The sequence below is a fragment of the Notolepis coatsorum genome (genome assembly GCF_963971535.1).
Source record: "Notolepis coatsorum genome assembly, chromosome: 15".
Taxonomy (NCBI): Eukaryota; Metazoa; Chordata; class Actinopteri; order Aulopiformes; family Paralepididae; genus Notolepis; species Notolepis coatsorum.
This window is the reverse complement of record NC_140179.1, coordinates 71,080,863-71,103,539: the sequence shown is the minus strand read 5'-3', so window position 1 is coordinate 71,103,539 and position 22,677 is coordinate 71,080,863. Positions and strand designations below refer to the sequence as shown.

Genomic DNA, 22,677 nt, shown 5'->3' with positions numbered 1-22,677 from the left:
TGGGTGCCATAGCAACAAGCAAATAATAGAGGGGCTCTGTGCCATGGTGATAAGATAGCCTATGAACTAGGTCAACTTGCGACGAGACAGATGTCCCTGTTCCCATCCATAAACATAAATCAGTTTCAGCATACAGACAACTATTAAACATGATTAAGCCGATATGGTATTGTACTTACTACTGCTTATTAATATTGTACTTACTACTGCTTATTAATAGGGGAGGGATGCACTGATACCACTTTCTCACTGCCGTTAATAATTCAAAGTTCTAAAGTTTAAGTATCGATCAACGCAGAGTACTGATCCAATTATTTACTTTTACTGAACAGTATTCAATGGCAGACATCTTATGTCGCAAACCATTTGCAAGGGATCATTTGCACTGTGGAGACCAGGGTCTAAAACGGAAGTTCCAGGAGATTTCTCTGGCCCCTAAAAGTCCCGGCTCCGGGGGTAGTACTTTTTCCAAAGTCCAGGAACTTTGGTGGGGAAATATGAGCCATGTCATCTGGACTCTGCATGTTCCTGTTCAATTCCATGAACCAATATATGGCTAAAAGAGTATGCAGGGATGTCTCTGGGCGTCAACCGTTGGGCAGCGGGTGCATTATGTGCACGATGCACGCAGGTATCCCCTCTCTACTCGTCATTTCCCCCATGTGGAATGCACCTGATCGGATAAAAGGTGCCGCTAGTGGGGCAGTCTGTGGTTCTCTGCTCCCATTTTCAAAAAGAAGATGTTGGCATGTTCACTCGTCAACTTTCTATTTTTCTATCTGAAGTCAAACCTAAAATATGTTTCCGACAACATTTATAGTGGTAAGTTTGATATGATATTGCTGGATCTTGAGTCATATTTTGATCTGCAATACCTAGTTTGACAGTTTGATATGTTCAGCGTTTCTATGGAAACACCACATTGTTTTGGTGGTGCTCTAGTGACATCTAGTGGCTGAAACTACTTAGTATGCCTTAAACTTAAAGCTATAATATGTAATATTGCTGCATTAAAATGTCTAGCCAGTAGCTTTCAAACCATGTCAGGCTAACTTGAGTTCTCAATCTAAGTGCAGTACATTTTAACAATGAAGACAACAACTTCCATGATCCCACGCCCCGTTCACAACCTCATCAAATGGTGTCTTTTGTTATTGTTTTGAGTGAGAGACCCATAGTAGCAGAAAATGACATGTCGTACTCCTGAGTATTGTCGTGACGTGTTTTGCCATACAATATAAGCCTCAAAGGGAAAACCCTGTCCGTTTGAATTAAAACTAACAGTCTGTGCTTTGACCGACTGATTGATAAGACTATGATAAGACTATATAAGATAAGACTAACTTTATTAACAGATTGCAGAATGGGTACAATACAGTACAGCTCAATACACACAATTGTTAAGGGGATGCAGACCAGAGAAAGACTTTCGTCTTGTTTACATCAGGGTCCCCCATTTTCAATTCATCAGGACATATATGACATACTTGACATACAGATAGTCAGTACTGCTACATCTATACATTTATGACATACCAGATTTGCAAATACAGTACTGTTTGTGATACAGAAGGAGTCAAGAAAAGAGAGTATATACATTTGACGTAGAAACTGTACATTGGAGGAGGTTGGGTGGGGGGGGTTGGGTACATTGGGATATTGACAACCATACTGGGTAATTTACATTGGAGGTGGTTGGGGGGGGGGGGGGGGGGAGAAACACTGTATAAACAAGCAAAACTGTACATTGAGGGGGGGGGGGGGGGACACTGTACAAACAAGCAAAATTGTACATTGGACTATTGACAAAACCATACTAGGTAAATGACTGTACATTGGAGGGGGTTGGGTTAGGATATTTACAGGGGCCAGTTTTGAATTGCAGTCTCCCGTAGGTGTCCCTTGAGAGGTTTTGAAAGTGGGTAGTGATCCACATTCCTTTACAGCTTTGGGTAGGGCGTTCCACATTGATGTGGCATAATTGCGAAACGTGTTTAGTCCCTTATTTGAGCCGAATCTGGGTTTAACATGATTTGTGGAGCTCCCTCTGGTGTTGTGATCGTGGTATTCACTGACCTTTGGGAAGTATTTTGACATGTACATGGGTACCTTGGTCGTGTAGTGTATCTTGTAGACCAGGCCCATTGCAAGTTGCTGTACTCTGTCGTCTACTCTAAGCCATCCTAGGTTGTCAAAGTGGGCAGGGGTGAGGTGGGTTCTAGGAGTAAGGTCAAGCAGTAGTCTGACCAGTTTGTTTTGAGATGTTTGTAATTTTGTTTTTAGCGCCTTTGAGGTGCTTTGGTACCATGAGGTGCAAGCATAGTCGTAGTACCCCTGAATGAGTGCTCCTGCCAGAGTCTTCAGGGTATTCTTGTTTACCAGAGAGGAGATCCGGTACAAGAATCGAGTTCGTTGGTTGACTTTTTTTATTACATTGGATGCCATTTTGTCACAGGAGAGATTAGCCTCTAGGATGGAACCCAGGTAGGTAATTTCATCTTTCCTTGTGACAATATTGTCACCCACTGTAACTGAGAAGCCGTCGGTCTTGCTGAGTTTGTTATTTGAACCGAAGAGAATGGACTCCGTTTTGCCCATGTGTAATGATAGTTTGTTATCAGCGAGCCATATGCAGATTCTGCCTAGTTGCGAGCTGAGGGTTTTTTCAACCTGTAACTTGTTCTTGTCAGAGACCAGCAGGGCTGAGTCGTCCGCAAACAGGAACAAGTTGCAGTCACAAGCTGACGACATGTCATTTGCATAAATTAGGAACAGTAGCGGTCCTTGTGGAACACCACAGCTCACTGTGAGGGGGGGGGGTAGGGTACCATTTACCTCCACCATCTGTTCCCTCCCCTCAAGGTAGGATTGCATCCAGCTCACTGATAGACTATCAAAACCAATTGCTTTTAGCTTGTCAATCAGAATGGAGTGATTGACCGTGTCAAAGGCCTAACTTCCGCGTTACATTAAGCTCATGGAGGAGAGAGCGGGGGGAGAGAATGAATGAATGTGGATGAGAGCCTTGACATTAAGTGGTCTACGGCTGTGGGGGTGCTGGAGACATGATCCAATATACTTTTATACGCCTGAGTCTCCTGAACCCAGAGAGACCAACCCCAAGTCGATCGGCACTTTCTCGGCCGAGCTATAGTCGTTTTTTCACACCTACTCCCGTACTATGCATGCGCAGATTGATGAACCTAGACTCCGCGGGCAATATGCACATGCGTAGTTCGGGAGTAGGTGCGGGAAAGTGACTATATGTGACGGATCATACTGGGTCTGCGTTGTGTTTGATGTTAAATGAGAATGTCCCGAGGGGGAGTCGAACAGGGGGCTCCCGCGTCCGCGGGCAACGACACAGGCCGCTGCACTAAGAAGTGAATTCACTCCTAACTACCGTACCTATGCGTCTGTTAACCCTGTTATGAGGAAGTGAGTTTAATTTACCAGCCCGCACTGCCACAGTCACTCGTCAACACACCTGTTTCCGTGACTGTGGACATACCCACGGGCTTCCCCGTTACACTCACCTCCCTAAACTCACGCCCCTCAGGACATCCGGGTCACTGGGCACCACTGTGACGGATCATACTGGGTCTGCGTTGTGTTTGATGTTAAATGAGAATGTCCCGAGGGGGAGTCGAACAGGGGGCTCCCGCGTCCGCGGGCGACGACACAGGCCGCTGCACTAAGAAGTGAATTCACTCCTAACTACCGTACCTATGCGTCTGTTAACCCTGTTATTGAGGAAGTGAGTTTAATTTACCAGCCCGCACTGCCACAGTCACTCGTCAACACACCTGTTTCCGTGACTGTGGACATACCCACGGGCTTCCCCGTTACATATAGCTAGGGATGGGAATCGAAAACCGGTTCCCATTGGGAACCGGTTCCTAATTGGCCGATGCCTGGAACCGTGTGGCTCCTGTGACTTTCGATTCCCTTATCGCTGCCTACAGTTGCGCAATAACGTTACGTTACCATGTAGCCATGGCAGACTCTATTTGATTCCTTAAGGGCTCGAAATTGCCTGGGTTTTGGTAATATGCTCCCGAAATGCTCCCGCTGTTTGGCTACTTCTATGTGCAGTGAAAACTACTTGAATGCTTTAGAACATTGTCATTGATTTAGTTTAGGGTGAGCTAAAATTAGCCGCGGAGCTAACGTGAGCTAACGCTATTTAATCAACCTCACAAAGAGAGATAAACAGCTGACAGCGGATAGTACAGGTACAAATACAATAAAACAGCAGGTGGGGGCTGTTGTGTAAACCTTGTACTCTTTAGTTCACATATAATGAGAGACGCGAGTGCTTGTTTACAAGTCTGTAAAGTGTAAACCAGGAAGTACAGTGGTGCAACATACAAATGTGTCCGTGTAGCAACACAAGCCAATACATAAAGGACAGGGGCCCGGGGAGCTCTCTGTGTGTGTGTGTGTGTGTGTGTGTGTGTGTGTGTGTGTGTGTGTGTGTGTGTGTGTGTGTGTGTGTGTGTGTGTGTGTGTGTGTGTGTGTGTGTGTGTGTGTGTGTGTGTGTGTGTGTGTGTGTGTGTGTGTGTGTGTGTGTGTGTGTGTGTGTGTGTGTGTGTGTGTGTGTGTGTGTGTGTGTGTGTGTGTGTGTGTGTGTGTGTGTGTGTGTGTGTGTGTGTGTGTGTGTGTGTGTGTGTGTGTGTGTGTGTGTGTGTGTGTGTGTGTGTGTGTGTGTGTGTGTGTGTGTGTGTGTGTGTGTGTGTGTGTGTGTGTGTGTGTGTGTGTGTGTGTGTGTGTGTGTGTGTGTGTGTGTGTGTGTGTGTGTGTGTGTGTGTGTGTGTGTGTGTGTGTGTGTGTGTGTGTGTGTGTGTGTGTGTGTGTGTGTGTGTGTGTGTGTGTGTGTGTGTGTGTGTGTGTGTGTGTGTGTGTGTGTGTGTGTGTGTGTGTGTGTGTGTGTGTGTGTGTGTGTGTGTGTGTGTGTGTGTGTGTGTGTGTGTGTGTGTGTGTGTGTGTGTGTGTGTGTGTGTGTGTGTGTGTGTGTGTGTGTGTGTGTGTGTGTGTGTGTGTGTGTGTGTGTGTGTGTGTGTGTGTGTGTGTGTGTGTGTGTGTGTGTGTGTGTGTGTGTGTGTGTGTGTGTGTGTGTGTGTGTGTGTGTGTGTGTGTGTGTGTGTGTGTGTGTGTGTGTGTGTGTGTGTGTGTGTGTGTGTGTGTGTGTGTGTGTGTGTGTGTGTGTGTGTGTGTGTGTGTGTGTGTGTGTGTGTGTGTGTGTGTGTGTGTGTGTGTGTGTGTGTGTGTGTGTGTGTGTGTGTGTGTGTGTGTGTGTGTGTGTGTGTGTGTGTGTGTGTGTGTGTGTGTGTGTGTGTGTGTGTGTGTGTGTGTGTGTGTGTGTGTGTGTGTGTGTGTGTGTGTGTGTGTGTGTGTGTGTGTGTGTGTGTGTGTGTGTGTGTGATGTTTTATTTTTTACAGTTTTTGTATTTTTCTGACATGGGGGCTCAACAATAAATGACAATCAGAAATGTCAAGTTGCATGTTGTTATTCTAACCAGCTTAGACCCCGACGCTCTGCATCTTCTGGCCGCCTCAGACCTACTCCTATCCGAGCTCCGGGAGGGTCATCAAAGAGAAGTCGCCTATTCTCAGTCCTTGCCCCACAATGGTGGAATGAACTACCCACCCCAGTTAGGACAGCCGAATCACGTCCAATCTTTCGCCGTCGACTAAAGACGCACTTCTTCAACCATTATCTGAATAAAAAAAATATATATCTAACCCTAACTAACCGTACTGTCATGCACTTGTCCTAATAAACTAACCTACACTGTAGCACTCAACACTTTGATGAACATTGTTGCTCAGCTGATAGAGTTGTGCCCTTCCTGATGGCTTGTCGTACAGAACTTGTAAGTCGCTTTGGATAAAAGCGTCAGCTAAATGACTAAATGTAGTTCTGTTGCATTTCCAATTTATTTATTTAAATTATAAATTGATCAGGTATCGATAAGGGAATCGATAAAGAATCGAATCGATAAGCAGAATCGATAATGGAATCGTATCGATAAAATCCTATCAATTCCCATCCCTACATATAGCTTGGCCGAAAAAGTGCAGATCGACTTGGAATTGGTCTCTCAGTGTTCAGGAGACTCAGGCGTATACAAGTCTATTTGATCATGTCTCCAGCACCCCCACAGCCGTAGCTACAACCACTTAATGTCAAGGGTGAGGCTCTCATCCACATTCATTCATTTTCTCCCGCCGCTCTCTCTCCCATTATTCCAGAATCCCGGAAGTGTTGCAGTGGTCAATGAGGGGACACGGCCCTTACTGTCCACTCACGCTGTGAAGTCGGCAGCGGCGGTGGCTGCCTTGGTGGCGTCCGTGTTCAGAGTGGCTCCCCAGACAGCGCCTTTGTGACCCAGGAACGTTCCAATCCAGTCCCCTGTGTCTCCCTGGCGCAACATGGGCTTGCCATCTAAGGAGAAATGGGTGTTTGAAGGGGAGGGGGGGGTAAATGTTTGGCAAAAATGCAATATAATAATAGAACAATACAATAATGCTGTATATATATATATATAAAAATCTTACTCAAGTAAAAGTCAGAGTATCTGGCTAAAAACACACTTGAGTAAAAGTCAAAAAGTTTCTACTTTTAAATGTACTCAAAAGTAAAAGTAAAAACTTTTTTCTGACCGTCTATTCTTCTGATAGCAGGTGTTTAATCAAATATCCCCGCTTTCTAGTCTTGCACAAGGACCAATCAGCATGGGTATGGGCGGGTTAATTTTCCATTGATGGGGATTTGATTGGCCATTTTTAAATAAAGTGCGGCCACAGGAATAATAACGTTAACGTTAGTTCGGCCAGAGAAACAAATATACCGGTACTAATTAAAAATGTAAAATTGTTGGACCTGCGAGATTTGTACTTTGTAGGTCTGCATTTTAAATGTAAGGAGTCAAAATTATGTTTTTTCTCTCTGAAATGTAATTGAGTAAAAGTACAAGTATACAAACCTAATAATACGAGTAAAGTACAAATCCCTCAAAACAGTACTTAAGTAGTATAACGAAGTACAATTACTCAAGTACTTTACACCCCTGTATATATATATATTTATTACATGGTGTAACATTCGGCGAAATGCTTGATTGTGATTGGTCAATAGCGCTTGTCAGAGGTCCGTTATTACTCGATAACGGACCTCTGTCGAGCAATAATGACCGATGTTCGCAGCTGTAGCAAAACTAGCAATCAAGCCCACTGACACACACTACATCAGTGCAGCCAATCAGACACACCTGCAGTGCCGGCTGCCGGCGATGACAGCGCGGAGCGACAGAACAGAACTGCGTCTGCATTTGATCTCGTCTTGTCGAAGGTGTAAAATGAATTGGGTATATTGTTAGTAAGTTAGCCATGTAATAAGCGGGATAATGTATAGCCTATACTCGGTCATTGTCGCAAAATAATTGACCTGTTTAGAACACCTCGGCGAATTATTTTGCGACAATGACCTCGCTTGTAGCTATACATTATTCATTTACATAATATATACACCGGTCTGTACATACCTGCACACAATCCTTCCACATAATATAGTATCTGTAGATACTATATATATGTCTATACATATCCCTTACCTACTCTTACTAGTTACACTGCTGACCAGTATGACGATGAGCATTCTGTCTTTATACTGTATCACTGTACATATTGGTTTTACAACTCTATACATACATCTGATTAGCACTACATCCAGTAGTACTCATTTATATATTTTATACCCAGTTTAAAATCACCTGTACATTGTATATAACTATTGCACTTTACTGTTACATTCGCACTCTGGTTGGATGCCAAACTTATTTTCGTTGGACTGTACTTGTGCTGTATAATGACAATACATTTGAATCTAATCTAAAATGTTTTATAAAAATGGGTGGATATAGCGAGACAGAGACTTTTTTTCCCTGGCAGACACACTGCTCTTTGTGTGTAAAAATAAACAAATAAGGCATCACTCTCTCCTGAAGCTAGAGATCATTTACATTTTACATTTAGTAATTTAGCTGACGCCTTTATCCAAAGCGACTTACAAGTTCTGTACAACAAGTCAGCAGGAAGGGTACAACTCTGGCAGCTAAGGGTCAGTAACATTGTTCGTCAAACAGTGTCGAACTTGAGTGCATAGTAGTATAGACAGACATGTTAGCATAGTACGTAGTAATATAGGCATGGTAGATTCCTTAGTTGCAGAGTGATTGGGTGAGTTCTAGCTGTCCTCCTGACTGTGGTGGAAAGTTCGTTCCACCATTGTGGAGCGAGGACAGAGAATAGCCGGCTTCTCTTTGATGATGACACCCCTGGAGCTTGGATAAGAGTGGGTCTGAGGCGGGCCAGAAGATGCAGAGCGTAGGGGTCTTGAGTGTGTGTAGTTAGAGAGACCATGATCTTGATCCTCCAATCACGACTGTTGCTTCCCTCGGACACATTTTGTTTGTCTGATTGTGTACTTCTTAAGTTTGGAATGAAACCTCTTTGTTTGGGACGGTTTAATACATTTTATTGAATCCAGTAATCCACGTGTGTGTCTGTGTCTGTTGCAACCCCAAGCCACCACTGGGCTTGGTGATTGAAGGCCGCTACGTAACGGCCCAATGGCTAGGCTGTAGGCTCTGCCCATATTTGGGCATCCACTTCCAGGCGCACCTGCAGCTAGAAGGCCATCAAGACCAGCTAGCCAATCACGACGCAATGCGCGTGTTGAGGAGAGTGAGCAAATAGGGGCCATGGACACACGCTCACACTCTCACATCAGGGGCGAGGAGACAGACCGGTGAGCGGAGAAGCCGCCCGGCAGACAGTCGGAGTATACGCTGAAGTCAGTGAGAGTAAAAGGAGAACAGTGAAATGCTTTGATTGATTTGAAAATAAAATTTTATTATTATTTCGGGAAACACAACTCGGCTGTCTGTTGTTTTATTCTGCAACCCCTACATCTGGTCTGTCTGTCTGTCTGTCTGTCTGTCTGTCATACCTGTGAAGGTATGAACCAGAATTAAAACCTCATTTAGGTGTAAGAGCTCACACAAACATTGTATGGCCTCATAAAGACAGAGTTTGTTGTCTATGGAGCAGCCTCAAATTTGATCACAGATAGTGTTCTCCCTTTGATTCTGCAACCATCAAACTCCTCTCTCAACTCCGGGGTGGTTCCCACCTCTCTAAAATAAGTGTCATAGATAACTATCGCCTTGTCTCTCTTCCCTCTCTAAATCACTTGAGCGTGCCATATCCAACCAGTTCACCGATTACCTATTACAGAGAACAGCCTACTAGACCCAAATCAGTCGGGCTTCAAGACTGGTGGTTACTCCACAGAGACAGCACTCATAGCAAATGGTGCATTTTATATAGCGCTTTTATCCAAAATCGCTTTACAATTTTGTTCCTCACAATGGTGGAACAAACTTTCCACCACAGTCAGGACAACTAAAACCGGCCTAATTTTCTGTTATCGGCTAAAACACACTTCTTCAAATAATATCTGAAATATATATATATATATATATTTTTTTTTTAATAAATAAAACAAACCACATTACTGTCTTTTACTATTATATACTTTGCTATTATGTCTATACTACTAGCTCCCATGTCTACACTACCAGCTACTATGCCTATACTACTACAGGCTCAGGAGGTAGAGCAGTCATCTGGTAATCGCAAGGTTCCCGGTTCGATTCCCGCTCTTCCCGGGCAGTGTGTCGAAGTGTGCTTGAGCAAGACACTTAACCCCCAATTGCTCCTGATGAGCAGGTTGGCACCTTGCATGTTTGCCTCCGCCAACGGTGAGTGAATGTGAGTGAATGTAAGGAACAAATTGTAAAGCGCTTTGGATAAGCGCTATATAAATGCACCATTTACTGCCTACTATGCTAATATGTCTATACTATGCACTCAAGAGTGTAGGACTCAATATTTTTTTTTTTTTTTATCCTCTTTCTCGGATTTTTTCTGTTTTCTCCCCATCCCAATTTAGTCGTTATGCCAATTCCCCCCCTCCCCTACCTGGTTGTTGTGCGCATGTTCTCCTACTGGTCGGTACAAGGGAACCCTGAAGTCATCCGCACGCTTCCTCCGACACGTGCGGCGACAGCCAGTGACTCTTTTTTCACCTGGCAGCGAGGACTCTCATTGGGGCAAAGTGTAACACGTGGGAGGTCACGCTGCCTTTATCAAGTCCTGCCTTTCCTTAGCCCCTTTCGTGACTTTCGGTTTGCAAGCCTGGGGCTTTTGTGACCGCAGTCACTTATTTATACGGGCGATCATCCAGGAATCAAACAACCAAGCGTGATCGCGGGGCTCGGGGTGGGTCAAAAATATATCAGATCTGAATTTCAAAGATACCCAGCGTACAATATGGGTTTAACACAGCTTCACGATGGGTTCTGGAAGCTCGGAGTTGCTCATAAACATTTTAAATCATTTTTATAAAACGAGTGTACTCACAGAGCGAACCTTGGCAAAATGGCTGGTGCGTCCGGCAATCACTGCGCTCCCTATCGGTCCCTGTTGGTCATTACCTATAGGCCATTACAGGGTAGAATCTGCTGATTGTTGTAATGACCAACAGGGACCGATAGGGAGCGCAGTGATTGCCGGACGCACCAGCCATTTTGCCAAGGTTCGCTCTGAGTACACTCGTTTTATAAAAATGATTTAAAATGTTTATGAGCAACTCCGAGCTTCCAGAACCCATCGTGAAGCTGTGTTAAACCGATATTGTACGCTGGGTATCTTTGAAATTCAGATCCGGGGAGCTCCCGTAGCTCACCGCATATCTCGGCGCTATTTCTGCGTCGGGGAAAACCGTGCTCGTCACGGATCTGGGGGACACGAGTTCGATTCCCGGACCCGCCGTCATTTCACAGAATGTCTTCCCCTGCTCTACATCCCATTTTCAACCTGTTTCTGTCGGTCATGCTTGACCAGAAAAGCGATAAACGCTAAAAAATAAAGTTTTAAAAAAAGAAATTCAGATCCGATATATTTTTGACCCACCCCGAGCCCCGCGATCACGCTTGGTTGTTTGATTCCTGGATGATCGCCCCGTATAAATAAGTGACTGCGGTCACAAAAGCCCCAGGCTTGCAAACCGAAAGTCACGAAAGGGGCTAGCCTTTCCTGAGCAAGCGCCCAGACCTGACGTCCACAACGCCAAATTCCCAGCCATGACTTGCCCTCCCCCTAACCTAGCCAAACGGGTTAGTATAGCGATCAGCCCAAGCCAAGGCAATGCTGACTCCGGGAGTCAAGACCGCAGCCTCTTGCATTGGTAACGAGCGCAATCTCCGCTACGCCACCTGACCGCCCACTTAGGACTCAAGTTCGACACTGTTTGACAAACTACACCTCACTTACCCTTAGCTGCCAGAGTTGTGCCCTTCCTGATGACTTGTTGTACACAACTTGTAAGTCGCTTTGGATAAAAGCGTCAGCTAAATTACTAAATGTAAATGTTTTTTTTTAATCCACTTTTTCTCCCATTTTCTATATTTTCTCCCATCCCAATTTCGTATCATCCAATTCAACCCTCCCCTGTCACGAACGCTGTTTCTTGCCTCCCACAAGCCGGCTGCAATGTGGACTAAGTCATACATAGCACGAGTCCCCTCCGGTACTTGAGGTAACAGCAGTCGCATCTTTTCACCTGCGCAGCTCGATCTCTCAGTGGCGAGGAGTAACGCGTGGGAGGCTCATGCTGCCCCCGACACTTCCTGATTCTACTGCGCAGGCGCACCAACCGACCTGTAGGAGTCGCTGTCCACAACGCCAGATCCCCACCCATTAGTTTCCCACCCCCTAATACGGCCAATGTGTACAGTATTAGTATGAACGACCAGCTAAACTGAAAGCAATGTGGAGCGCTGGGCTCGAACAGGCGAGCCCAGCGTCTCCGCATTCGTGGCGAGCGCCTTGCCCACTACGCCACGTAGCCGCCTACTAAATGTAAATGTTATCTGTACCATTATTTGCTGCTACCATCTCCTTGTAAATTACATTTGTTTTCTCATTTCAATGGGACTTACCATGTTTAGGAAAAAGCAATACAGCCTATTAGTAATACAATACACGATAGACCCCCCCCCCACCTACCCAACCTCCTCCAATGTACAGTTTCTACCCCCTCAAATGTATACTCTCTTTCTTAGACTCTTTTTGTATCACAAACAGTACTGTATTTGTAGATCTGGTATGTCATAAATGTCTAGATGTAGCAGTACTGTCTATCTGTATGTCATGTATGTCATATATGTTATGATGAATTGAAAATGGGGGACCCTTATGTAAACAAGACGAAAGTCTTTCTCTGGTCTGCATCCCCTTAACAATTGTGTGTATTGAACTGTAATTGTACCCATTCTGCAATCTGTTAATACAATTTTCAATCAATCAATCAAACCTTATCCAGGTCAGTCAGCCAGGTCCATCTCACCTTTGCAGGCACTGATGAGAAAGTAGCCGTAGGGGGTTATTCCACTGAAGGCCAGGTCCACTACTGGCCGGGTGTGTCCTGAGCAGGTGAGTGGTGTTTGTCTCAAAGCCATACCCAAACTAACCCCCCCTCCTTCCCCACACAAACTGATTTAACTAATAGCTAGCGTTGCGTATTATTAACACGTATTTTTGCACGTTACAGCCAGCAAATGTTAGCTAACTCAGGAGTCCCCCCCACCCAGGCCACCCACCACCATCCCAAACAATCACTCTACAGATGTTGCGAGAGGAAGAAGTAGGTAGCTAGCTGGGAGAAGCTACTTTGGTTATCAACGTTACTTAGCTGAGGTTTTGCAAAGTATAAAACGTAGCCTGTTGAATTATGAAAATATGTTGGTTATTAATGAGACAAATGGTACCCCTCCCATTAAAGGAATATCGTGCTAATAGCTACAACATTTGCAACTAACTAGCAACGTGCTGGTCGACCAAGCTGCTGCCAAGTAAAAATAATAAACAATTCACCAAACGCTTCCGGTACAAGTGAACTTGGGTGGCATTTCGAAATAAAAGTCCAAATTCACACATTATTATTGGTGGTTCAAGATTGATTGATTGAAAACTTTATTAACAGATTGCAGAATGGGTACAGTACAGTACAGCTCAATACATACAATTGTTAAGGGGATGCAGACCAGAGAAATACTTTCGTCTTGTTTACATCAGGGTCCCCCATTTTCAATTCAGCCATCCGGGTTATTTATTATTTTCCTCATGTCGCCACTGTACTAATAAATATATATGTTTTGAATTAATCCCAATAAAGTGCGAGGTTTAATGGTTGTAATGCTTTTCGTGCTCATATGTATGTCTGATACAGAAGACTGTAAAGGCAAGCGGTCTTGTATAATCAGGAGTAATATTTTATTTTATTTATTTATTTAACCTTTATTTATCCAGGCAAGCAATTAAGAACAAACTCTTATATACAAAAGCAGCCTGTCCAAAAAGCAAAGGCCTTTTGTGGGAATGGGAGGGGGGGGGTGGGAGGCTGTAACAAAAACAAGGTTATGTACATGCATACAGGTAATTAAATACAATACAAAATGACAGTAGCAATAGTATACAACAAGGACAACAATAAATAAGGAGAGAGAATGAAAGGGAGAGGGGAAAAAAGAGAATATGAACTATATATTTAATGTTTACCTATTTAACATCCATTTAAAGGAGCGAGCTAAAAAAAATTGGCATCCAATGCCTCCCACGGCATTGCTGACATTTTGGTTGATGATGCTAGATCACACGGGGTCATCTGCGTTTTATTGGGGTCAGTTTTTTTGGCCAAGCTGCAAAGTCGCGAGTCATCATAATCTTAAAGGTGGTTTATAAACATATCCACAACTAGTCCAACCCTAACCTCAACTACTCCGAATACCTAAACATAAAACAAACAAACAAAAATGTAAACATTTTTCTCCCGGGCATTGGGATCTAGCATGTAACTGACGTCAAACCGCCATACATGTGTGTTTGTATACATGTTTTACACCCGCTATCCGATAGAGAGGCGGGCGGGGTTGTACTACCATCCCCACCATTTTAGAGTACACCGCCCAACGCAGTGCAACGTACAACTTTAACACCGTGTTTTATTTTTTGTTTGTTTTTCTCTTTCCCATGCATCTGAGGCTCGTGAGTCGTGACGCAGTTTGTTGGTATCTATCAATATTATTATTATTATTATTATTATTACCGTTATTATTGTTGTTATTATTATTCATGGTCATATTATTATTATTATTATTGTTATCATAATTACGGTAATGATTATTATTATATGGTATGAAGCTGTAAAAGGTGCACTTGAGCTGACCATTATGTTAAAATAAATATGAAGTTTGGAAAGGGGCAGGCACTGATTGATACGTTTTCTTCATCCTGCTCCTTTTCGGCCATGGGTGTATCATGTATAAAAAAAATATTGTGATATTGTGCAAAGATTAACTGTACCCCCCCCCCCCCCCCCCCCCCATGTACGAAACTAAATAAAATGAAAAACGAGCGCTCCTCGTGAGTCATCAGATTTACCGGCATGCAATAGGGGGGGTGACGGTTTCTTTTTTCTCTCTGGGTGAGTAGGGTCCAGCTGCAGCGCCGGAGAATCCTCTCAAGGGGCAAGACTGTGGCAGCCACGAGCCTACTTTCTATAGAAGCAGCTCGGCTCGAAGGTGCGCTGTTTTAAGTGAGCGTGTGTTATTGGATTGATTGATTGATTGAACATTTTATTAATGTCCGCCTTGTTTCGAACTGGTTATGCTTAGGACCTCTTTCGAAGTCGGTTATGCTTAGAGTTTATCTTTAGAGCAGGGTGATAGACCACCACCAGCCCTGATTCCAAACTCTAAGAATAACCAACTTCGAAAGAGTTTGATTGATTGATTGAATTGATTGATTGATTGATTATCACGTTATAACGTGATAACTTCTTATCACGTTATAACATAAAGGTTTCACGTTATAACGTGATAACTTCTTGTTTTAACATAAAACGCTTCATGTTATAACATAAAGGTTTCACGTTATAACGTGATAACATCTTGTTTTAACATAAAACGTTTCACGTTATAACGTGATAACTTCTTGTTTTAACATAAAACGTTTCACGTTATAACGTGATAACTTAAAACAAGAAGTTATCACGTTATAACGTGAAACCTTTATGTTATAACGTGATAAGAAGTTATCACGTTATAACGTGAAACGCTTTATGTTAAAAAAAGAAGTTATCACGGTATAACGTGAAACCTTTATATTATAACAAGAAGTTAACATGAAACGTTTTATGTTAAAACAAGAAGTTATCACGTTATAATGTGAAACCTTTATGTTATAACGTGATACGGATATTTTTTTTTCTGGTGTGGCAGCAATACGCTTCCGTACACCTCCGAGCTGCTTCTATAGAAAGTAGGTTCGTACGTGCGGCTACGTGGCGTAGTGGGCAAGGCGCTCGCCACGAATGCGGAGACGCTGGGATCGCCTGTTCGATCCCAGCGCTCCACATTGCTTTCAGTTTAGCTGGTCGTCCGTACTAATACACATTGGCCGTATTAGGGGGTGGGAAACTGATGGGTGGGGATCGGGCGTTGTGGCCAGCGACTCCTACAGGTCGGTTGGTGCGCCTGCGCAGTAGAATCAGGAAGTGTCGGGGGCAGCGTGAGCCTCCCACGCGTTACTCCTCGCCACTGAGAGATCGAGCTGCTCAGGTGAAAAGATGCGACTGCTGTTACCTCAAGTACCGGAGGGGGCTTGTGCTATGTATGACTTAGTCCACATTGCAGCCGGCTTGTGGGAGGCAAGAAACTGCGTTCGTGACAGGGGAGGGTTGAATTGGATGATACGAAATTGGGATGGGAGAAAATATAGAAAATGGGAGAAAAAGTGGATAAAAAAAAGAAAGTAGGTTCGTACGTTACGCCAGACGCACATCAGCGCTGCACGCGCCCTCTCTGTGGCTGCCACAGGCTTGCCCGTGTGATTTTTTCCTGTAGCCTATGTTTGCGGAGACGCTCTCTGATTGGCCACTGACGTTTCTGGTCATGTGACATCTGCGGCAATCGTGTGACGCCTGTTTCTATCACTGGTTAAGCTTAGGCACTCTTTCGAAGTTGATTAAGGTTAGAGTTTGTCTTAGAGCAGGGCGATAGAACACCAGCCCTGATTCCAAACTCTAACCTTAACCAACTTAGAAAGAGTCGCCTAAGCTTAACCAGTGATAAACTAGGCGTTAGGTAGTTAGCAGGTTAGCAGGCTGTTCGACGCGGAAATAGGGAGTAGGGGGTATCTGCAGAGCCGCAGAGCCAGGCTGGACGGGTTGGAGGCGGTCTGGACAAGTATTAGTGGTCTGGACAAGTATTTGCACTACTGCGCACCATTTTCAACTTCACTTTCGTCTCGTTTACATAGGTACATAGACAGTAATGTTACATCTAGACATTTATGACATGTAATAATAGAGTAAACTTGTAAATAGACAGTAATGTTACATCTAGACATACCAGATATAATAATAATAGTCCCTAAAACTGCAGGACATGTAAACAGTCAAGTTGCAGAACAACTGTTTGCACAAATGAGAAAGAACAATTACTTTTTAACGCAGCAACTACCTGTTCCTGATGAGAAACATCCTAGAACACTTCAACAACAACAAAAACAAGAAGCGAATGGACAACATCAAAAAGTTATTTGGGACGACAGCGGTGGCAATAAACAGCTACCACCAGGCTGTATTGGGTACATTTTCTACTTGCACTTGCATTAAAGATATTTAATGCATTAATCCTGTTTTTAATTGATCTAGGAAATAATGTATAAATGTCTTCATTCATCAAGTTCACTGTTCCTTACTAAGCTGTGTTTGTCATCTGCTTACAGTGTCACAGGAAGCAGTCCTTGATCTATCACTGGAAGCAGCTCAAGGTGTGCTCCCTGAAGCAGGTTCAGGTCTGCCCCCAGCAATGATAAGTAAGTGGAATTGCATGCATGGGTCCTTAGAAATTCTTAAAATGTCTTAAATTCAAGTTTAGCCGCCTTGACTGAAACCATGCATGATTTGTCCAATAATCATATTAAACTGCCACCCACCACCTTAAATAGTGAACTCTTAATTGCTCCAAGTCAAGAGTGCTAACTATTACACCATAGAACCTGGCTTCTGCAGCAGAAGCAGGCCTATAAAAACCTATGCCTACCTACAGTAATTCTTACCTCTACACTATTAGTTTTATTAAACATTGTTACTATTTCTCTTATATTTTTGTGTATGTCCATCCCTGTAGAACTTGAGATTCCAGTGGACAATGACTACTCACCAGACCAACCCTGGGCGAAGTCCCGAAACCCTATCCAACAACAACGGGTAGGCAAATTTCTACAAATAATTACTTTCTATGTAAAACTACTCATCTGTATCACAACAATGGTTATTATCTTCAGCTCAGTTATGTCCTGGACCGAAAGAGGCCTTCAGAAGAAATAATTGTGAAGGAAGGACAAACTTGTTTGACACGGGATGAGTTTTGGAGCCTTGGGTTGAACAGCTATATGGATTCAACTGTGAGTAGTCACATGGTCTAACAGATTAACATTTATTACCGAAGGGAGAGTTTCAGTCATGTTCACTATAATGTCTTAATTGTGATTTCTTGCAGATTGGAAATGCATGCCTGAAGCTCATTGGTGAACTGGCTCTGAAACGTGTATGACCTCTTTTTTAATTACACATTTAAAAGTAACTTTTAGTACTGAAGGCAGACTATTAATAATCATGTTTGTTTTTTCCTCATCAGGACATGGACATTTATATAGAAGACATGTATGTTGTTCCTACCTGGAAGGACCGAAGTATCAACCCGTTAGCTTCATTTCCGGTAAGTGTAATTAATTGATGAAATAAATATAATTATTCAGTTAGTAAATTGAATAAGCATAATGGCACATCCCTACTCTAATGGCAAACTCATGTTTCATAAATATTAAGCTGACATGAAGATGAAACATGCAATAGTCTTTCCAGCCTGGACCGAAAACCACTTTGTGCTATGTGTAAGTGAAATTAGTAATGCGTGTCTTATAAACTTAATCATGTCTGCCGTTCTGGGAGAATAGCAGAATCCACATTCCCACAGAAACCTGACTGACATGCTGTGCTTATTTTTACATACCCATTATAGGTCTTGAAGCCACGCATACAGGAGATTCTATTATTGGACTCGAAATACATAGAGCATACCTCTGGCATTGGCGATGAAGACTACAGAACTGTTTTTAGGTACACAGATGAGAGCTACTTTTTGTTGTGTTCATATGGCATTTAGATGTGATGGTTCACCGATGAGCGATGCTGCCCTTGGGGGGAGGGAGTGCAGAGACTCAAACGCATCAGCGACCCAACTAACTGCGTGTCTGTCTGCATGAATAAAGACTTCTCAAAGTCCAGTTATTATACTGATATTGAATAATTAATTCTGCTCCCTCCCTCCAACCTTGGTTGCTATGCCCACACAAAACCGCATAACTTCACCCTGGACTCCGGTTTTCAAAGACCGGGGTTGCAGTGTAGCAAATCCCCGGTTGTGTGTGGCCGAACAGTGCAACTGCGCACATACAATCATGGTTATATTAAATCCAGCGCTCGTGTGGACTGGGCCTAACTTGCCTGCCATTACGTTGTGTTCTGAAAAGCGAAACTGACCCTGAAAACGAAACGAAAATGGCCCTGTGTGTAACTGCAGCCGTCTCTGTGCTAACAGTCACGTTTTTAGTACGAGAAGACAAGACAAAACTTCTTTCTCTGGTCTGCATCCCCTTAACAATTGTGTGTATTGAGCCGTACTGTATTGTACCCATTCTGCAATCTTGTTGAAATAAAGTTTTCATTCACACTCAAAATCTGTGTTCATTTTTTATTTTGCATACTAATGTTCTGTGTCTTGAGTCGTACTTGTATTGAAAAACTGATTTTATATGTCTGAGGAGAAGACCGGTACTCATCATCTTCGTCTCCACAAAAAGAAAAATGACATGTGAAGTATGTTGTGTGCCAGGTTCAAACAGTGCTGTATATGTACAGTTTATTCCTACTCCTATCCAAGCTCCGGGAGGGTCATCAAAGAGAAGTCGGGTCATCAAAGAGAAGTCGCCTATTCTTAGTCCTTGCCCCACAATGGTGGAATGAACTACCCACCCCAGTTAGGACAGCCGAATCCCGTCTAATCTTTCGCCGTCGACTAAAGACTCACAAGGCCTAACAAGGCCACTAGGCCACTGGCCATGACAACATCCCCTCCAAATTCCTCAGAGACTCAGCAGCCGCCATCACCCCAATCATCACACACATAATAAACCTCTCCATAAAACAGGGACACGTCCCCAAGGACTTCAAAATTGCTAGGGTGACCCCTCTGCACAAAAAGGGCAGCAAATTAGACCCAGGCAACTACCGCCCTGTTTCTATTCTCACCTCCATCTCGAAAGTCATGGAAAAAATAGTCTACGAACAGGTCGAAAAGTACCTAGCGGAAAAAAATCTAATCTACGAATTCCAATCTGGCTTCAGAACATCCCACTCCACTGACACATGCCTTCTCTATTTGAATGACCACATCAAACAAGAGGTGGACGCAGGCAAATACTGCGGCATGGTCATGCTGGACCTACAAAAGGCCTTTGACACAGTCAATCACTCCATTCTGATTGACAAGCTAAAAGCAATTGGTTTTGATAGTCTATCAGTGAGCTGGATGCAATCCTACCTTGAGGGGAGGGAACAGATGGTGGAGGTAAACGGTACCCTATCCCCCCCTCTCACAGTGAGCTGTGGTGTTCCACAAGGAAGCATACTAGGACCGCTACTGTTCCTAATTTATGCAAATGACATGTCGTCAGCTTGTGACTGCAACTTGTTCCTGTTTGCGGACGACTCAGCCCTGCTGGTCTCTGACAAGAACAAGTTACAGGTTGAAAAAACCCTCAGCTCGGAACTAGGCAGAATCTGCATATGGCTCGCTGATAACAAACTATCATTACACATGGGCAAAACAGAGTCCATTCTCTTCGGTTCAAATAACAAACTCAGCAAGACCGACGGCTTCTCAGTTACAGTGGGTGACAATATTGTCACAAGGAAAGATGAAATTACCTACCTGGGTTCCATCCTAGAGGCTAATCTCTCCTGTGACAAAATGGCATCCAATGTAATAAAAAAAGTCAACCAACGAACTCGATTCTTGTACCGGATCTCCTCTCTGGTAAACAAGAATACCCTGAAGACTCTGGCAGGAGCACTCATTCAGGGGTACTACGACTATGCTTGCACCTCATGGTACCAAAGCACCTCAAAGGCGCTAAAAACAAAATTACAAACATCTCAAAACAAACTGGTCAGACTACTGCTTGACCTTACTCCTAGAACCCACCTCACCCCTGCCCACTTTGACAACCTAGGATGGCTTAGAGTAGATGACAGAGTACAGCAACTTGCAATGGGCCTGGTCTACAAGATACACTACACGACCAAGGTACCCATGTACATGGCAAAATACTTCCCAAAGGTCAGTGAATACCACGATCACAACACCAGAGGGAGCTCCACAAATCATGTTAAACCCAGATTCGGCTCAAATAAGGGACTAAACACGTTTCGCAATTATGCCACATCAATGTGGAACGCCCTACCCAAAGCTGTAAAGGAATGTGGATCACTACCCACTTTCAAAACCTCTCTCAAGAGACACCTACGGGAGACTGCAATTCAACACTGGCCCCTGTAAATATCCTAACCCAACCCCCTCCAATGTACAGTCATTTACCTAGTATGGTTTTGTCAATAGTCCAATGTACAATTTTGTTTGTTTGTACAGAGTCTCCCCCCCCTCAATGTACAGTTTTGCTTGTCTATACAGTGTGCCCCCCCCCCCCCCCAACCACCTCCAATGTAAATTACCCAGTATGGTTGTCAATATCCCAGTGTACCCAACCCCCCACCCACCTCCTCCAATGTACAGTTTCTACGTCAATGTATATACTCCCTTTTCTTGACTCCTTCTGTATCACAAACAGTACTGTATTTGCAAATCTGGTATGTCATAAATGTATAGATGTAGCAGTACTGACTATCTGTATGTCATGTATGTCATATATGTCCTGATGAATTGAAACTGGGGGACCCTGGTGGAAACAAGACGAAAGTCTTTCTCTGGTCTGCATCCCCTTAACAATTGTGTGTATTGAGCTGTACTGTATTGTACCCATTCTGCAATCTGTTAATAAAGTTTTCAATCAATCAATCACTACTTCAACCATTATCTAAATAAAAAAAATCTAACCCTAACTAACCTTACTGTCATGCACTTGTCCTAATAAACTAACCTACACTGTAGCACTCAACACTTTATGAACATTGTTACTGAGACGAAAGTTAAGTTTACTCTATTATTACTAGATCTGGTATGTCATAAATGTCTAGATGTACACTTTATGAACATTGTTACTGAGACGAAAGTTAAGTTTACTCTATTATTACTAGATCTGGTATGTCTAGAGATGTAACATTACTGTCTATGTACACATCATGTCTAGATGTACACTTTATGAACATTGTTACTGAGACGAAAGTTAAGTTTACTCTATTATTACTAGATCTGGTATGTCTAGATGTAACATTACTGTCTATTTACAAGTTTACTCTATTATTACATGTCATAAATGTCTAGATGTAACATTACTGTCTATGTACCTATGTAAACGAGACGAAAGTGAAGTTGAAAATGGTGCGCAGTAGTGCAAATACTTGTCCAGACCACTAATACTTGTCCAGACCGCCTCCAACCCGTCCAGCCTGGCTCTGCGGCTCTGCAGATACCCCCTATTGGAAATAGGCGCAGAAACAGGCGCCACACGATCGGTTGGCGCAGATGTCACATGACCAGAAACGTCAGTGGCCAATCATCAGAGAACGTATCCGCAAACATAGGCTACGGGGGAAAAATCACGCGGCTTGCCCCCAGTGAGAGGCTTCTCCGGCGCTGCAGCGGGACCCTCCTCCTCTGGGTGGGATTTAGAGAGAGGCGTCGCCGCACATCGAGTCCTGTTTCACCCCCGTGCCGCTCGCTCAGTCTGGAGAAGAACAACCCATACATTCTGTTACCGCTGCCTCTCTCAACAACAACGGTCACGTTCTTCTTGTCCCAAAAAAAGAAGCTGGTATATCATACAATTATTATTCTCACAACAACAATGGCCAACTACATCCACGTCCCCGACGAGGCCCCCGCGGTGCCCAAGATAGACGTCACGTTGGAGGAGAGCGACTACAGGTCCGGCGCGCTGCGGCTCGTCAAGGAGCTCAGACCCAAGTGGAAACCATCCGAGGTGAAAATCAAGGTAAAAGGGTTATTATTATCATCTTCTTTAATTTATTTTTTATTTTTTATAAACTCCTTTCTATTCTGGCTAACCATAAGTAACCCCACAACGAATGCGGAGTCGACATGTTAATAATAATAAGTCCCCACCGGCTTTGCTGCTGCAGCGCTTACATAACGTGGGAAACCGCTAGCTTAGTTGTTGCGCCTTCTTTAAATGGGAGCTGCTGCGTCAACTTACTGATCAGAAGAGGACGAGAGGAGCCAGTG

The 22,677-nt window shown here is 43.7% G+C and overlaps 3 protein-coding genes across 3 annotated transcripts in view; 2 read left to right on the top strand and 1 right to left on the bottom strand.

Annotated features, from left to right (window-relative positions):
* The window catches only part of LOC311241404 (serine-threonine kinase receptor-associated protein-like), a 52,613-nt gene extending 39,644 nt beyond the window's left edge, over positions 1-12,969 (bottom strand). Inside the window, exons 1-2 of the mRNA XM_084330219.1 lie at positions 12,477-12,969; positions 6,314-6,449 (exon numbers count right to left, since the gene is read on the bottom strand). Coding sequence (XP_084186345.1) covers positions 6,314-6,449; positions 12,477-12,588 — 248 coding nt within the window. The 5' untranslated portion in view covers positions 12,589-12,969. The remainder of the gene's footprint in view (positions 1-6,313; positions 6,450-12,476) is intronic.
* Positions 12,970-14,090: 1,121 nt separating this feature from the next.
* On the top strand, positions 14,091-18,744 carry LOC311241533 (uncharacterized protein). Its single transcript, XM_084330381.1, has 8 exons — positions 14,091-14,196; positions 14,621-14,709; positions 16,919-17,008; positions 17,323-17,402; positions 17,480-17,599; positions 17,695-17,742; positions 17,833-17,913; positions 18,217-18,744. The coding sequence occupies exons 1-8, from the start codon at positions 14,159-14,161 to the stop codon at positions 18,358-18,360; spliced, it is 690 nt and encodes a 229-aa protein (XP_084186507.1). The 5' UTR covers positions 14,091-14,158; the 3' UTR covers positions 18,361-18,744.
* Positions 18,745-22,170: 3,426 nt separating this feature from the next.
* The window catches only part of etnk1 (ethanolamine kinase 1), a 41,210-nt gene continuing 40,703 nt past the window's right edge, over positions 22,171-22,677 (top strand). The window contains exon 1 of the mRNA XM_084330716.1: positions 22,171-22,426. Coding sequence (XP_084186842.1) covers positions 22,280-22,426 — 147 coding nt within the window. The 5' untranslated portion in view covers positions 22,171-22,279. The remainder of the gene's footprint in view (positions 22,427-22,677) is intronic.

Bases quoted from the DNA above. Each gene is read 5' to 3' on its own strand.
- LOC311241533 (XM_084330381.1), top strand. From the start codon at position 14,159: ATGCATCTGAGGCTCGTGAGTCGTGACGCAGTTTGTTG. The intron at 14,710-16,918 runs GTGCGCTGTTTT...ATCTGCTTACAG, and splicing joins AGAAGCAGCTCGGCTCGAAG to TGTCACAGGAAGCAGTCCTT. The intron at 17,743-17,832 runs GTATGACCTCTT...TTTCCTCATCAG, and splicing joins GTGAACTGGCTCTGAAACGT to GACATGGACATTTATATAGA.